The sequence below is a fragment of the Orbicella faveolata genome, unplaced genomic scaffold, assembly GCF_042242905.1.
Source record: "Orbicella faveolata isolate gen_17 unplaced genomic scaffold, um_ofav_v1 contig_24, whole genome shotgun sequence".
In the NCBI taxonomy this organism is placed as follows: domain Eukaryota; kingdom Metazoa; phylum Cnidaria; class Anthozoa; order Scleractinia; family Merulinidae; genus Orbicella; species Orbicella faveolata.
In genome coordinates, this window is record NW_028301552.1 from 30,211,140 (window position 1) to 30,228,293 (window position 17,154).

The window sequence follows — 17,154 nt, forward strand, 5'->3', positions numbered from 1 at the left end:
CTGAATATTTTTATGTAGCCATTGGGTGAAAGTATTTTTGATAAACTTATTGTGTATACTATTTATGTGATTCTGTTTATTACAATTAAAGGGGCAATGAACTTTTCTCATAGCCATTTTGACCAAAATGAATTATTCAAATATGAGCAAATATATATCCTTAAAAAAATTACAGCCAAATTTGCGCTTTAATTTCGTGTTATCAACGTCATTCCGAAAAATTACCGTCAACCGACAAAGGGACCCCCCTCCTCCCATTGCGGCAATTTAGCAACTGTAGAGGGTCTGGATGGAATTAACTGAGTGGCCGCCTCTCTACTTCGGCCACTTGTTTTGGTCGCGGCAGACAATCCATACATGCATTCACTCTTATTTTAACCACTCTACAATGGCCACCTCTCCACAACGGCAACGGCCACTAAAACGCGTCCCAACTGACAAAGTAAACCCTCCACAACGGCCAGTTAATGACGATAATCGGACTGACCAACGGTGTATACAAAACCTTGATTCGTACCGCCTTTCTTTGGTCTACTTCTGTTTCTGCCTGGTTTCAGTTTTGTTGATGTATTTTGAGAATGTGCCGTAGACGTATTTATATGTTAAAATAGTTTTTCTCTTATTTTTTAAAAAACGTTGCATCCCAATGAAATAGGTGTCATCTTACACCCCTACCTCCCCATAACGGCCATTTCTCTACAAGTGCGTTTTTCCTCTGTCCCCAAGGTGATCGTTTTGGGGGGAGGGGGTTCGACTGCATTGTTTATTAAATGAGTCAACCAGGAGAGGTTTCAGTCATTGAAGACCTCTAGTTAATTATTAGCAGCCACTTAACTGACAACTGATATATAGACAAAATTTTAACTGACAACTGGCATTTGCACTCCCCCTCCCATCCAGACCCTCACTGTAAGCTTTCGTATTTGCGCCGAGCGATCGTCTTACAATTTTCCTCAGTTTCCACTCGTATGTGGTGGACCAGCCATTCCAACAAACACAAAGAGTTTGTTTATGTTTGAGTATGTTTGTCCACCGAATTTCTGGATATCGAATCCGACAAAAGAAGTTTAGAAGCCGTAATTTGAAGACCTGCTAAGTTTCCCTCCAACCCCTCCCAATTTTTCTGGAAGTATGTATATTCAGCCCCCACCCTGACCCACCTCGAGTGGTATAATACCTGCAAACTAACTAGTTCAAAAGTTTATTGAAATACAGTAGTGCCAAGAAAGTCAATTATCAGTTAGCAGACATTTGTCTTAGCCTTTCTTCAATGCTTGGTTCAGTTAGTTTTGAATGGGATGAGCGTAAAAAGCATCCGTGCTAATTTCCTTTTGCCTTTTAGAAGGAAAAACTGCACAAAGAGTATCCTAAAAAGAAACGTGGCTTGAAAATCGTATTATCCGACGACTAAATCCGACGATGACCGAAAGACCGACAACAGCGTTCATGACGTGCGAAAGGGATGATGGGAGAATCTAACGTAATATCCAAAACAACAACAACCTCAAGAGGAGAAAATGGCGGACACGCGAGGAGGACGTTCTGCCGACATTCATACGTCGAAAACCCCGATTTTAACTTATAGAATACCACGGAATTTATAGCAGCAATGCCCTGGTTCTTCCCTTGGTCGGACTTCATCAAGAAAAGGGCCTGCAGATATCTATTACAGCATTATCTTGGCCATTTTCTGCACGAAAAGCTGACTTTGGACCAGTTGACTGTCGATCTGTACAATGGAACGGGACGAGTGGACAAAGTGCCTCTTGATGTTTGGGTGAGTAGCGACAAAGCCTAGAGAAATAGGATTGCAAAGAGTTGGCCTTGAGCGCTTTTTTCTTTTTTTTGGCGCCATGGGAATGTATCAACACTTTCTTTGCGCTTAAATGACCGGTTCCCTTAATTATTTGGGGTTTCTTTTAATTTCTTTTGAGCATTTAAATTTTGTATTGTCTTCTTTTCCCCTCGTCAGTTGTGACACCGTGAACGTTTATTAGGCAGAGAAGTGTTTGATTACGCTTGGGGATCGCATTTTATTTGTATATGGTTAAGCAACCAATAATTCAGAGTATATTTCTGTTTCTGTGTGTTTATGGCGAATTCCTCCCTGTTAACAGTGGTGCATATTGTACATGGATTTTGTGGCTAACCATCGGTCAGTCTTGTTTAGAAAATATAGATATATTTTAAGTATAAATTTTATTCCAACTGTGTAGGTCTGCATGGAATCGTGTGAGAGATTTTAATAATATACCGTGTGTAACTCATTGCACATATATTCTGAATATTTTTCATATTTTTCATATTTTTCATATTTTTCATATAAATTGAGGTTTCCAAATTATACAGTTAGATGTAAGCTTATACATTTGTATAAGTTTATGCATATGGTGATGTGATCGAGTTTTAAGTTTTAGATGGCATGTGATTTTGCATTATTTTGCACCAGCAACATTGATTTTTTTATGGCTCAAAACATTATGCTGGGTGGAACTCCTGTAATTTACTATTATACAGTCGAACCCCTATTAAGCGGCCACCTATTAAACAGCCACTCCTATTAGGGAGCCAGTAAACAAAGTCCCGATGAGGTCTTTTCTATTGTTTTTACATGTACCTCTATTAAATGGCCAACCCCTTTAAGTGGCCACTATTCATTTCCCCGATGGTGGCTGTTTAATAGGGGTTGAACAGTGTAATGCACTTTAATTTGCATGTAATACAGAACCAGTTTGCAATGATGAATCCTCACTCACTGAAATAAATGATAAGAAAAAGAGTGGAAGTCTTGCGTACAATGCTGACAGTTTGGAAATTAATGCAGACTGGAGGAAGAATAATACAAAAAGCTTATTTCTCTGATACAGGTAGTCCTTAGCTTTCAGACAACACTGTATAGGTCCTGTGGTGTGTTTCTCTCTTCTAGTCATGCTCCAGGGATTGTGAGAGTGAGCGTGAGCTTTAGCTTTTGTGATTTGTTGCTGAAAACTGTAGATCTCTTACGGCAGATGTTGTACATGTGGGCACCAGCTTCTATTGTAAATGACCTAGCCTGCATAGCAAGCGTTTCCGTGGGGTTGGAAGCAAAGAAAGACGAAGGAACGGGATTTTCGGTGTTTTGTCTGCGTGGAAAATGGGGCGAGAGCCAAAAAAAAGAAAGAGGGGGTTGAGAGGGTGGAAGGAAGGAAACGCTTGCAGACAAACCCCTGGATTTTAAAAAACCTCCATTCGCCAGTGAACAGAGCTCGTGATTGGCTAGGCTAGTCCAATATTATTGACATGTGTCACTACTACACTACATGTGTAAAAACAGATGAGAAAGCCAAATGAGAAAAGAGTTTTGCTGGCATTGAAGGCACTAGATTGAGGTTTGACATTTATTTTGTTAAAAGACAAGTTTTGAGTGGCTTTAACACAGTGCTAGGGATGGAATTCATTGAACGTGATGAAGCTTGTGATTGGTAACCGTTGCAAGTGGAAGCCTCTAATACTTGGTGAAGTTTCCCGTGGATTTAAGCTCAGAATCTTGTCTGATTAAGCGTGTGGACCATCATCAACGTTTTGAGCCTTTGCGGTAGTTTGGGTTTTTCGCTCATGTTTTCAAAAGTGATAAAATTAATACAATGAAACTTAAACTTGGCATATTTTGTAAATGTTTCACTTTATAATGAAGCCTTGAAATAGTGCATGTATTTATTCATGCGTCTCTGCTCGATAAGCTCGCCTGTTTTATATCTCACTTTCAATATTTACACAAACATCTTACAGCTGCTGAGTTTAAAGACTGTGTAAGATCTTGCAAAGTTTGTTTCTTTTGTTGAAAGAAATCTTTGCAGTTATTTGCTCTCGAAAATCCTCCATGTGCGAGCCAAGCACTGGGTTGCATGTCATTGTGTTTAAAGAACTAATTAAATTACACTTATGACCTTCGTTTGTGCCATTTCTATTTTCTTTTCAATTTATCCCAGGAACTGAACAGCGATTGCTGGGTTTTTCGCTTCATTTTCAGAGGAAAACTGAGCTTTAACTTAACCCCGGCTGTCAAATATTTCAGTGCTGCTGTCACGGCTCAATGCCCATGTCACGTTTTTGGTGGCAATTCTCAAGGCCCGAATGATTTCAGATTTCTTTTATCTTACAGCTACTGTACAAGAGTTGTATTTTTTTAATCGCTACGTATTTGCTGAGAAAATTAGACATATTGTTTTCAGTTTATGCTTAATTTTATAGACGGATAGGCTCACATTGCTACAAATAATTTTTTTTTCATGATTTATTTACTATGAGTAGCTGGCACGCCAAGGACGACTAGACGGCAAATTTCGCCGGTCGCCGGAGCTTACGGAGAACTCTGTTATAAGTTCTGGAGTGGAATAAATCTGGAGAATGATCAAATCATATACTGTCCATTCTCACCGTGTAGATACCCCACTACTACAGCCAGAAGCTACTTCCCATGCTCAAACTACAAAGTAATATATGGAAATAACTTCTGCTAAATGTTATGAAATTTTGGACGCTTCCTGTGGTCCCAAACTAAAATTTTTTAGGAAGTCTCAGATGCCTTGAACATTAGCCTAGCTTATTTCTAATAAGTAACATTGACATTTACAAGTATAAATCAGTAATTGATTACAGATGATGTCAAAATGTGGTAGAACAAACAAGTGGTACACATTAGGCAATAGCCGATTGTGTTGTTGATGTTCTTACCACATTTTACCCACATAAATAAAAGTTTGTTCTAGATGTGGAAAGGAAAATAGAAATACAAAACAAACATGTATTTGGAAAAGGAAATATGAGGTTAACCCTGTAATGTTCCCTTAAATAATAACATATGTATATATTACATAAAAATATATTACATAATAATAGAAGCCACATATGGTGACAGTGATGGAAAAAGATACAATGTACCGTAAAATGAAAAAGTTTAAGAGTTAATACTATTTACATTTTAAGAAAAGACTTGATTTCATCTGTAATCATTAGTTATAACTGAACAGACATTAAAATGAGTTAGATTAGGATGAAAATGGATGTGCAGTGAATTTTTGAATCAGTATGAGTATGTTCAACTCAGAAATTAACTTAAGTTGATAGTATTAACTTTATATATACATGTAATTGGGGTGGTGAGGGACACAGCTGCAACCTGTTCATGAGTCTCCTGGCCTTCCTCCCAATCTGCCGATACATTGTACATGTACATCGGGGGTTTTATTAAAGCATTAATGAAATCCCTGCCGTACTGTAGTTTATGTGATCACAATAATTTATAAGTTTAAGTGCCATGAATGATTTCAGTCAGTGAATGAGATGTTGGACAATGCTGGCATTCCAGTGGAGATCATTGATGGATTTATTGGCAGCATCTCAGTGTCTGTTCCATGGACAGCTCTTCTCAGCGAAAGCTGTTGTTTGGATATCCAAGGTCTTGAAGTTACTATCACACCAAGACAGCGTGTAGACACAGGTACTATCACTATAGTTATTTACAGTTCTTTCAATACATTGTAAGCTTTGACGGCCGAGGAGTTGGCTCCTTTTTCCCCCTAAATAATTTAAAGCAATTTGATAATGATTCTTTCAAAACTACGTAAAGTAAAAATTCCTTTTATGGACTTAAATGCATTTTTTCCTTCAGTTTCTACTAATTTTCTTAAGATCAACCCCAACTGTGCATTCACGTGCCATTCTGGTCACAAATAATTGTGACTTGTCCTGGTTATTGTCTCACTTGACTCGTTTTGAGAGCGTTGTGACTGAACAACCAGCCACGTGGAAAGAGTACGTAACATAACAAGCTTCTTTGTTAGACAAGAAAAGATTGAAATTTCGGCCTTTAGAAATTCATGAATAATATAATAATATCAGAGTTTGATCACATCTCAGAGTGCAATCATAATATTTTATGTTATTTAGGAGGAAGCATGACTGATTCCATGATATGGAATGCGATGACAACAAGCATGCAACTGGCTCAAGAATGCTTGAAAGAAGGTCCGTCCAGCGGAGAGGAACAAGCAGAAGCTACCCCGCCCTTTGAAGGTCTAGAATCCTTTGCTCAAACCATAGAATCAGGTGAGTATTGGCAGAAGCAAACTCAATTAACACATTAAACTCATCATACATGTAACACTTGGCTGTAATTGAAAACAATTAATTTTAGATTGTGTGATTCCAGAGAATATCCATACCCACCCCAAGGCGGGTTAATGTTCAGCTATTCCAAGGGGGAGGGGGCCAAAATTTTTAAAGGAAAGTACATTTTGTATGAACTAAGTCTGAATTTCCAGTGGGATGGTGAGTTCAAACCAAAAGCCCCTCCATGGGAGGGGTAAGGGCATTTTCGTGGATCAAATTTGCTAATAATCCTGTTATTCTTATTTATTGAAAAGTTTTGTTTATGTTCACAGTTTTGGCAAGAGTAAAGCTCTCCTTTACAGACACAGTTATTAGATTTGAACATTTACCAAAAGACACTATAACAGGAATCGGACTACAGATACACATTAGAAGGTACATGTAGGTTAATATCAGTGCAACCCTTTAATTTGAGAGGCATCAGTGAACCAACATAACATACACAGTATACACTACATTCAAATCTAAACTTCAAATCTAAACAGGATTTTTTTACTCATAAAGTCTGTTGTTGTTTATAGAATTGATTATTCAGACTTATCTACTGAACTTGGTGAGAGGGATAGTCACTACAAAGCTAAGAGTGTTTATGAACCTGCTGCCTGTGCCTGCAAGAACCTAAAAATCTTTGGAGTTTCTGTTCACCTGGACGAATTCCCAGAGGAATCCAGAACTATGCCTCAAGCTCCAGATTTTCCTCAATCACCCCCACCTTCCCCAGGTAGCGATTCATGCTCTCCGCCACTTCACCACTCACACAGTCCTCTTGAGGGGCTTTCATTATCAGCTGAACAGTTGCCCACCCACCCCCTCTCAGGAAGTCTCTTACCACCAATCAAGATTGCAACATTCGCTGGCCATTCTGAAATCAAACTGAAGCTGAAACAAAATGTTGCTGTTCCTGGACCTAAGGTGGGATTTTGAATGTTTTTTTTTTTTTTAATAATTGTCATGTATTATTTTGTAATGACTCAGTATACGTGAACATATGTAATAAATTACTCTGGATTTTTGATCAAGATGAAGTCAAGATGGCCAGATATTGGCTTTAACCTTTTTTTTTTTTTTGAATTTTTTCTCCCTAACACAGAAAAAAATAGCAAGATCGATACTCAATCATCTTGACAGAACAAGCTTGGCCAATAAGGGTTTTATATGGCTTGAATACCATTTTTTTATGGGAAACAGTGGGGAATTTCAGGCAGACCAGAGAGTGCAATTTTGCCTGTTCAGGCATTCAATTCAATCACAATGTGGAGTTTAGTGTAATATGTTCCCACTCTCAGAGCTATGCATTAATAAAGTAGACTTGCATGTACAAACCTATGCTTTTCAGCAAAAAAAAATTAGATTTTACATGTACGAGCTCGAGATTTCTACTACAAATAGAAGGTCTGGAATTACGTTTTAGTTTGAATCTTGCTTGGGTTTTGAAATGGGTTTAGAGTGTAATTTATGGAATGGTTGAAAGATGTATAGTACAATGTATGTATTCACGTATTCTTTTTTTTTCTTTTTTTTTCAGAGAATAAGGAATTAGCTTTATTTACACATAAATAGTCAATTTTTACTAGATTGCTTGACATGATTATTTGATGTCTTTTAGGTGGATGTTGAATGCTTTCTTGGAACACTAAATGTTTTCTTGTCACCTAAACAAGTTCATCTGCTTGTAGAACTCTGCAGTGGGTTTTCATCACCAGGTTTGCTTTTAAAAAGATGTTTAGGACACAAAATAATATTATAAAGCTATAACTAATTACTGCATCTAACAGATCTAGACAATGAAGACAAAGAGAGGTACATTATACATGTACAGGCACACAGATAGAAAGACAGACAGACAGATATACATGTAGTAGGCCTGAGAGACACTCAACATTTCATCTAATCTCTCATTGCTGTGCAAACTGTTAAGTACCAGTTCAATAACTACAAAATTTTATAACACGTGTAAGCAATTGTAGACCTGTCTTTCTCTTTTAGATGTTTCTGGCCAAACTACAGGGAAAGGCCACTCTGTTAACAAACCCATGCAACCAGAAGACTTTCAAAAGATAGAACAAGACTTACAGAACCAGCTTATGTCTGCCAGGCAGCAGGACCAGAGACATCAACAAGGCCAGCAACGGGTAGACTCATGGAACTTCAACTTTGACTCTACTTATGGAACAAACGATGCACTGTCCCACGACTCCTCAGGTGTCGATTATTACAGCATCTTAGGGGAGGAAGGAGAGGAAACCTTCTATTCCATGTCGCCTAGCCATGATGTGCTTCCTCCCCTTGAGGAACCAGTTTTACCAGCTGACATGTTTGTAGTAAAATCCCCAGGAAATCTGCTGCAGTCACCAGAATTTTCTGCCTTGGGGACTTTAGCGGGTGTGCATTCATCCCCCTACAACTTGATGAACACTATAGGCTGTGATAAGCGATTTATGAGCCAGAAAGTTCAGATACCAGGTTAGCTTTAAAGTAATGATTATGAGAACACTTATTATAAACTGAAGGTGGATTTGATTTCTGTAGACCTGTTTTAGATCCAGAACTGCCCATTGAACCTTTACATCTTGTGACCCTCCTATTTTTAATGGATTATTACCAACAAATTTGTAGTTATATGATCATTGATGGCAACTTGGGAAAACGTGGGGGAGGTGGGGGTGGTTTGGGATGGGTTTGGGGGTTGGGTTTGGGAGGATATTCTGCCTTAAGCCCTAGGCACGTTGCACATTTTACCTGTATGGACCTTGGCCCTGTGTCAAGGAAAACAAATGCAAAAACAAAATCAAAACAAAGCAAAAACAACAAACTTGCAACAACTTCGTTTGTTTGTTTGTTTGTTTTTTTTCACAAGGAACCTCTCTAGCAGAAGCTGCGAATACTGTGTTTGTCAGTGCAAAGCAATCCATGTCATCAGTTCCTGACATGAGAACTGGTAAGGAAAACTAACAAAGTTGAATATGATCAGATTCAGGTGACATGTCTAGCTAATAGAATGTTCCTATATTATTATAGTTTGTTGCAAATGACAAGCACTTTTGAATGACATGTTTAGTTGTCTTGATTGTAAAGGAGAACAACCATGCTGTTCATTTTGAAATCACAGATTGAATAACTTTTGCCTTTGTCTACTAATACATGCAGATGCTCCTCAAAGCACGGTTTCTAGACACAGTATCTCGTCTGCAAATCCTGGTCTTGCTGGAATAGCAGCCCTAGATGATCCATGCCCTGATGTGACAAAAATAAGTATCAAGCTCACCAGCTTGGCAATGACAGTGCTTCACATTGATCCAGTGTTGTCGCCATCATCAGAGATACAAGACTTCCACTCCAGTGACAGTCATCCGTTGTCTCTCATGGCAGACAAGTTCTTTTCTAGCCTTGGTACATACGGATTTGGAGGAAAAGACTTTGAAGGGATGGCAGAGAAGTTTGCTTTGGCATGTTGTGCAGATCATCTCAGGTAGGTGTCTTTGTGCAGTCCCTTAATTAGCCACCAGTAACACGATCGAGGCTGCTACTAGCAGTAGCTGACAAGGACTCAAGCTGTATTGCACATGGCACTGAATATGACCTAGGATATGGAAGGAACCTGGGGATGGTGCAGTGGTTTAAATATGCACATGGTTTGGTGTTATTTGTTTGAATCTTGGTCAGAGTCAGGCCCTTAAAAGTTTGGTCCTTACTGTACATTGTGTTGGCAAGGCACTAGGTTTTTTCAAGTTCCTTGAGAGGGGGTGGGGTGGGGGGTGTTACAATACCTATAACTGTCATGTATCTTTATCTATAGGCATGTGCTGTTTTGGTCTGAAAAGAGGAGTAAATTTTGACCACTTTGGGCTGAAATAGGGTATATTTTTTACTTTGGCTTCACAGGCACTGGGTATCTTGTTTACATTTATCAACTAATTTTTTTCTGCATCATTACTGGAAAATTTGTAGCTCCTCTCCAATTTTTATGTAAATGGAAATCATTCCTCGTTAGCTTTGATCATGCATGTGTGGTAATTCTAATGGTCTGAAATGGAGTATCAATTTTTTGGTTTGGGTCTGAGAAAGGGTATGGACAATCACAGATTTTGGTCTCTAGTAAGATAGGGGTTTCAAAGTTTGGGCCATACACCCCCCATGAAAAACTTTGGGGGGTGCCCCCCACCCCCAAGGATTCAAGTATATATTACGTGTATTTTCACAATTTATCTTTAAAGTTTGTGACATTTGAATCTGCAGATGTATGGCTGCCCCTATCTCATTTGAATTTGAGAGAACAGTCAGCAGTTCACACCAGACTGGAAACATTGAATTGTCAATAGGGAAACTGGAGCTGAATGAATATTTATTTGAACGATTATCAACTTCTTCACCCACTCCAACTCCATGCTCCGTAACTCAGGTACAGTACTTGTCAACTTCATGTATCCTTTCACATTTTTCCACTATTAGTGGTATGTTGGACATAACCGAACAATTTTGTTTTTACACTCTGACAGTAGGCTGAAATAACAATGGGTCGTTATAATGATAATGCAGGAACGTGTACATATGCAGCTTTTAGTCTAAATGCACAACCCCACCAGCTCTGCTGATTATTCCATCGGGTTTAAATACATAGTAGAAACATAGTACAGTAGATGATCAAAATAACAGGAGAAAGGCAGTTTGACCTGAAAAATGAATATTTCTCAAGATTTACTGGGCAACACATTAGAAATACATTATAAGTTTGGGACACTCTTTTGTAAAGTTTTCAGGTAGATTGTTTGAATTTGCATACGTTTTAATATTTTATTTTTTGCAGTGTTAATTTTGAATCAGATGTACAAAAGACATGAAAACATGATAAGAAAGGAGAGGATTTTCTGTAGGACAGGATGGAGAGGCCATTGAACTTATAAAACATAGAAAAATGAAGGCTTAGTTAAGCCTTAGAGAACTCCAACCTCAGATGTTTCCGTAGATTAAAGCCGCACCCCCAAATTTTTAGTTGAATTTTGAGGGAAAAACGGTGCAGCTGATGGTGTACATGAACTTATACAGTAATTGATTTCATCTTTCTCTCTTTCTTTTTTTCAGTTACTGAAATTATTTTCACGTGATAGTCAAGCAGCACCTTATTTTGGATTTAATCCAACCTCTTCCCTTCCTTGCCTCAGACTCAAGCACAGGAACACTCAAAGAACAACTTCTCCTGTAATCATCTTCCTCTTTTGCTCTTTTTATTGGTTTTATGCAACTGAAGTAAATGCATTTCACTCCCGTATTTTTAAAACCTTGTAGCAAGACCTATTTTATGTTAGCCTCATGGTTAAAATGTGCTCCTTTGGATTGGTCCTTGTTAAAGCACCGACCGAGGACATTGTGTTGTGTTCTCGGGCAAGACACTACCTTCACAGTACCGCTCTCCGCGCAGGTGTGTAAATGGGTACCAAGAAATTTATTGCTGGGGCGAACCCTGTGATGGACTAGCATTCCATCCATGGGGGAGTAGAAATACTCCTAGTCGCTTCAATTGCTACAGAAACCGGGATAAGCACTGGCCTTATGGGCCACTTAGTTTGCATACAGACTTTGCCACCCTTTTACCCTATTATACACATGTAGACAGAAATCCAAATAAATGAGTTAACTTCTACCACTCCCCTTGACCTTTCAGAAGGTATTGGAAGGCATACCTGTAGTAATAGTAATTTTATTTTATTTTATTTTTTTAGATTAGAATTCTAACGTTTTTCCCCTTTTCCAGGGGGTTGTTCAAGGTCGCAATGTAGTGTTACCCAAGTCAGAGTTGTCCGTGGAGCTTGGTGGCTTGCTTTGTGAAATAGATGTGTCAATAGTGGACAGGTTGACTGCACTGTTGGATCCACAGCCTGTGTTTATGAACCATCCGTCAAACATGCAGTCCCGCATGTTTAAATCGTGCACTCCATCATTAGTGGTATGTTGTTAGAACTCTTATGTTTTTGATACTTTTGCAATAAATTAATCATGTTGTTTACTATGTGTGACAAAACTGAGTAGTTGAGACTCTTTTAGAACATTTGTAGATCTTATACTAAGTTCGTACGGGTCATTGAAAACGTTGAAAGTCATAGAAATCAAGAATTTCGTTTTCTAGGCCTGGAAAGGTCTGGAAAGTCATGAAATTTATTTGTTGGTCAAGGAAAGTCATGGAAAATAACAGTTTAAAAGTCTGGTACGTCCATCGCTGCAGGTGTCAAAACAAGTACAAAATAAAACAGAGGCGAGTTAACGGGCAATGAATAGCCTCTCACGCAGACGCTCTTGGGGCAATTTGTACTGCAACCATTTTAGCGAGAGGCTCCAAAATAGAAATTTACTGCGAAGTATCTCAGCACTTTTGTAACTCATTGTAGCTCTTCAGAGAGCACTGCAGTTAAACTTTCCTTAGATTGGTAAACTTGTTACTGTATGTCCCGGATTTATAACGGATTCAGCTGATTTCTCAGGTCTCGTCCACACTATGCCGGAGAAATTCAAAAATTACATTTTCACTCTGAGAACGCATTAAGTGTTTTCTGTCCACACTTAACACCGGAGAAATGTTTTCCGTCTAGTGTAAAACGCAAAGCCGGCGTTTTCAAATTCCTCCGGTTTGAGAAGCGTTTTCAAAAAGCTCTGTTTTTGTGACGAATTAATGTGGAAGGTAGGCCTAACTGTAGAAAGAAAGCTGCGTTTTCATTTTTTTTTTTCTGGCGTGCTGGGGTCAGAACCAAAGGGTAGAGGAACTGGTGAAGCATTTGTGGCTCAGTTTTCGAATGATAATATTAGACCATCCTTGTAGACCCAGCTTTGTTTAAATAATGCGATGGGAAATACAATTTTTTCATTGTCAAGATTTTGAAATTCTCATTACAAATTGACGGAACCATGATCAAAAGCTACCGTCTTGCAGTACATACAGTTTTTGCATAGAATGAAGTTAGTTTCGTTATTTTAACTCGTGAATTGTGATAGTCACGATTTGTGTTGGTGGTCAGGTCATTGTTATCACCAACATGGTACCATGAGGATGCTTCAAGTTGCTTAATTCACAACCTTTCTGGTAAAAAATTGCAGGCCTCACTCTGAACACTGAAGTTTCTTCCTCTGACTGCTCTGCAAACTTCTAACAATGTGTTGTCTTTTGACAGAATCAACAGGCTGTGTTTACACAAGCCATGGAAGACACTCCCACAGTGGAACAGCCTTTTAACATTCACCTGTCTTGCCCTTCTCTTACTCTGGTCTTAAGGTGAACAATCAAGTCCTATATAGATAAACTGTTACGGTTGACAATCCGCTCAGTTTGACCGACCGTACGAAGACTGATTTCGCTTTGTACACGGTTCGAAAATTGCATCTAATTAATTTAGAAGACTTGGATATTTTGACGCCTTACCTGAACTAAGGGGACAAATCGCAGCTTTAGGTGGTTTCAGGTACACGTAGGTTCCGTAAATTTGCTTCTCATTTAGGGGATTTTTAATTTTTTTTCACGTACAACGTGAAAATATTTAAAATTTAAATATTTTCACGTTTACGCAAATGAGGGAGAGAAACAGTTGACCTAACCCGTATGGTTTGTCTAGGTCGTTTAGACAACCTGTAGCTATCAAATTACTAAGTACTGGGTAATTCCAACTCTTTCAATCGTATAATTCTTTTTTATTGCAAATTTATGGTCCTTCTGAAAAGGTTAGGCAAGCCAGAAAACAGACATAACGAGGAAGTGGTATGACAATGTTTTGCTAGTAGAGTTAGAGAGACGACTCTATCGAAAGTTGTTCTTGAAGTACCGTCTTCTAATGAGGTCCATCTTTCAAAAGTGAAAATTTGCTCAAGCCTGGAACTCCCCAAAATATTCTTCTCTGAATTTTCTTGTAATTTTTAGAATGATTGCATTTTGCGAAAATACCTCTTTGACTTCGAATTTTTTTGTGAAATAAGTACAGACCTCTGGAGTTACATCATGATGCCAGCACAAATCTATCAGAAAAAGTTATGTTCTTAAGAGGTGGAATTGACTTAGGTTTTCACTGGCATTATAGATTTCCCACTCCTGACTTACGGCCCGCTGTGGATCGGCGTCCCTGGTGGAAACAGTCGTTGAGAAAGGAGTGCGTAATATTTGACTTTTCAGCTGTAGAATTCAACACATCCCTTACTGGATCAGACCTTCCGTGCCGTTACGATTTAGGCTTCAAAGAATTGCATGGTATGGAAAACTTAGAGTTTACAATGTAGTTAAGATACTGGTCTTGTCTTTTATTTATGATAATGAACAAGCAAGTGCTTTATTTCTTGTATCTTGGATACTGCACATTTCAAGCAGGCTTAGTTCCTTGAAATTGCTGAGAAGTTTTGGAAATCGCAGTCATTTCACGGTATGCCTTTCGTATTACGTTAAAATTAGCAAACTAGTGAATGGACGAAAACTTTTTTTTTTTTTTCCAAGTAGTTGTATATTTAAAATATAAACTTCCACTGTGCCCCAGCTCAGGTAGTGCTGCGTCAAGAGAAATGACCAGTTTTATGAGCCTTGGGCCAGTTATGGTTGCTCCCTGAAGTTTTAAAAATGCAATTTTAATTCAAGACTGAATGCTATTATTTTAACATTTTAACAGAGATGATTGTAAAACATTTCATCATTGTTTATAACGGTTGATAGGTTCGAGAGAACTGGTTTTGTAATACGACTGTAAAGCTAGCTTTCAAAATATAACACTATCGTGCGCAACACGATAAATAATTTCCCTTTGGAACCATCTTGAGTCTGTTCGTATCAACAGGGCATTAAAGGGTTGTAAGGCCTGGGTCGATCGCCGTACGTACGTCACAGGAGCCTAACCTAATGACAGTTTGGGTCGACTCAAATAACAGAAGAACGCCTGTTTGAGTCAAACGTCGAACTTAATTCAATCGAACCGAACTGCTACACCAAATAAATAACAAAAGCGGTCTTGTTGGTCAATGGTTTTTCAAGGTGAAGTCAAAATGTAGCCTTTAGACCTTTGATTATGCGTTTTGGTTCGACTCATGTGAAGATCGGTGTTTGACCCAAAATCGGTATTCACATGTTATTTACGGCTGGCCAGGCGCGAAGAACGCCTCAGCCGCTCCAAATAAAATCAGTCGAACTTAACTGGGTCAAACGCCAAACTTCACATGAGCCACATTGGGTTCGGCTCATGTGAAGTACGGCGTTTGACCCGGGCCTTAGTAACACTTTGTTACCTTTTGCTAACACTAAAACAAACCGTCAAAAGTGATGTGTTAGCGGTAAGGAGAGGTTTCAGTCTGAATGGTTTTTACAGGTTATTTCCAAGAAGATACCAGCGGTGATAAAATGCCTGTTATTCATGTCACGCATAGTCAAACTGAGAACGATACAGGAAATGGTGGCTTCGACTGGCCAAGGTAATGGTGTTAGAACTTGTCATGCAATACAAATGTATATGGATGCTTTGAGTGTTTCACGTCTTTAAATCTCAGTCACGGTATTTTGAGTAATTTCTGCAAAGTGCAAAGTTACCTTTAAATTGAAGGAAACCTGAAAATAATGGTTTGGTGAGATAGAAAAACACCAAAGAGATGATGATAAACCATAAAGGACCAGGATGATTAAAGATGGTGAAGATTAACATGGATTACAAACAGCGAACTTGAAATATTTAGGCTAAACGCACAAACCGTGACGAGCTCCTTTAAAGGTTGTTTCTTACTGGCATTCTGAATTCACCCATTTGAGACAAGAGCCAGTTATCGTGTCACTTTAAATGGCCTGTCTGATTATTTTCTAGCACGGGACACTGAGTTGCTGAGCTTATGCTTAAACTGATATAAAGACCTGATAATGACCTGAAATTGAATATAAAGACCTGATGATTGTCTATATTCAGTAGTTGAAGGTGACTTTTGCTTTATGCAGTGGTGGCATCAAACATCAGCATCAGCATCTCTGCAGCATAGCGCTTTTCATTCTTCGCTAATATTGTGAAATGAATGAATTTGATGAAAATGGGCCTGAAAAGTAAAACCAGTAGCTACAGTATTCATTTAAATCCTCCACTCTCTTCAAACCGCCTGCGAATCCTTTAAGACCTGATAAATGATTTTGATATGAGGGGTAGGAGATAAATCTTACGGTTCAACGTCCATCTAGCAGATCTGAGAAAACTGTTTTTTTTTTTTAGAATTTGTAACTACCGGCACTTCTCCTGAAGCGATAACATCGCAGCGAAAATATCACACCGCTCGCTGTTGTAAAGTTAACTGAAAACTATAACTGTTCTCTCGAAAGGTTTGTTTCAAGCCCCTCCTCATTTATCCGGTATAGGTCATAACAAGTGCTATTTGTTTAAAGGATTGTGATTACAGTGCAGCCATCCGCTCCTCTCTCGGCTTTAGAAGAAGTTCCCTCGTCAGATAACTCGCCCCTCAGTTCCCTGGATGCCTACCCTGTGATGAAGGCCGAACCGTCACCTTTCTCCTCTAGACCTGTCATGTTTGAGACAGAAGAGGTTAGTCAGTCTTGTTTTCAATGTACATGGGCAGAGCACATCGGCGAAGCTAGGCAATGATGGTATTTATTTAAACTTAATTTACAATGTGGGTTGCTGAGCTATGTTAATACAGTTAGATCAAAAACAACAACAACAGCAACAAGTGAAGTATCGAGCTGAATGGATAAGCTTTTTGATTGCAGCTTTTAATGCCTGGAAGTCAGGAGGAAATGACCAAATTTCAAGAAGACACAGTGGCATCCTCTAAAGTACATGTCGAATGCACCTTTCCAAGACTAGATGTCAACCTGCACACGAAGGATGTCTTTGAAAATATTTATAACAGGTGGGTAGACTATCGAGAAGAGATGAAAGTTTTACAAAGTACATGGAATTACAGCTCCTGGCGAAAAGAAAAAAAAAAAAAGAAATTTGTCTTTCGTGGATTTCAAAACACATTTACATGTATGGCTGGACCAGATCGTTGTCATGCGCC

General features: G+C 38.7%; 1 protein-coding gene across 1 annotated transcript in view; it reads left to right on the top strand.

The window, feature by feature from the left end:
- The first annotated feature begins 1,484 nt into the window (after positions 1 to 1,484).
- The window catches only part of LOC110051978 (autophagy-related protein 2 homolog A-like), a 34,775-nt gene continuing 19,105 nt past the window's right edge, over positions 1,485 to 17,154 (top strand). Inside the window, exons 1-17 of the mRNA XM_020758099.2 lie at positions 1,485 to 1,777; positions 5,311 to 5,479; positions 5,929 to 6,087; positions 6,423 to 6,525; positions 6,672 to 7,062; positions 7,757 to 7,853; positions 8,137 to 8,613; positions 9,008 to 9,088; positions 9,298 to 9,619; positions 10,387 to 10,549; positions 11,230 to 11,346; positions 11,900 to 12,091; positions 13,308 to 13,408; positions 14,205 to 14,371; positions 15,471 to 15,573; positions 16,520 to 16,676; positions 16,862 to 17,004. Coding sequence (XP_020613758.2) covers positions 1,610 to 1,777; positions 5,311 to 5,479; positions 5,929 to 6,087; positions 6,423 to 6,525; positions 6,672 to 7,062; positions 7,757 to 7,853; positions 8,137 to 8,613; positions 9,008 to 9,088; positions 9,298 to 9,619; positions 10,387 to 10,549; positions 11,230 to 11,346; positions 11,900 to 12,091; positions 13,308 to 13,408; positions 14,205 to 14,371; positions 15,471 to 15,573; positions 16,520 to 16,676; positions 16,862 to 17,004 — 3,110 coding nt within the window. The 5' untranslated portion in view covers positions 1,485 to 1,609. The remainder of the gene's footprint in view (positions 1,778 to 5,310; positions 5,480 to 5,928; positions 6,088 to 6,422; positions 6,526 to 6,671; positions 7,063 to 7,756; positions 7,854 to 8,136; positions 8,614 to 9,007; positions 9,089 to 9,297; positions 9,620 to 10,386; positions 10,550 to 11,229; positions 11,347 to 11,899; positions 12,092 to 13,307; positions 13,409 to 14,204; positions 14,372 to 15,470; positions 15,574 to 16,519; positions 16,677 to 16,861; positions 17,005 to 17,154) is intronic.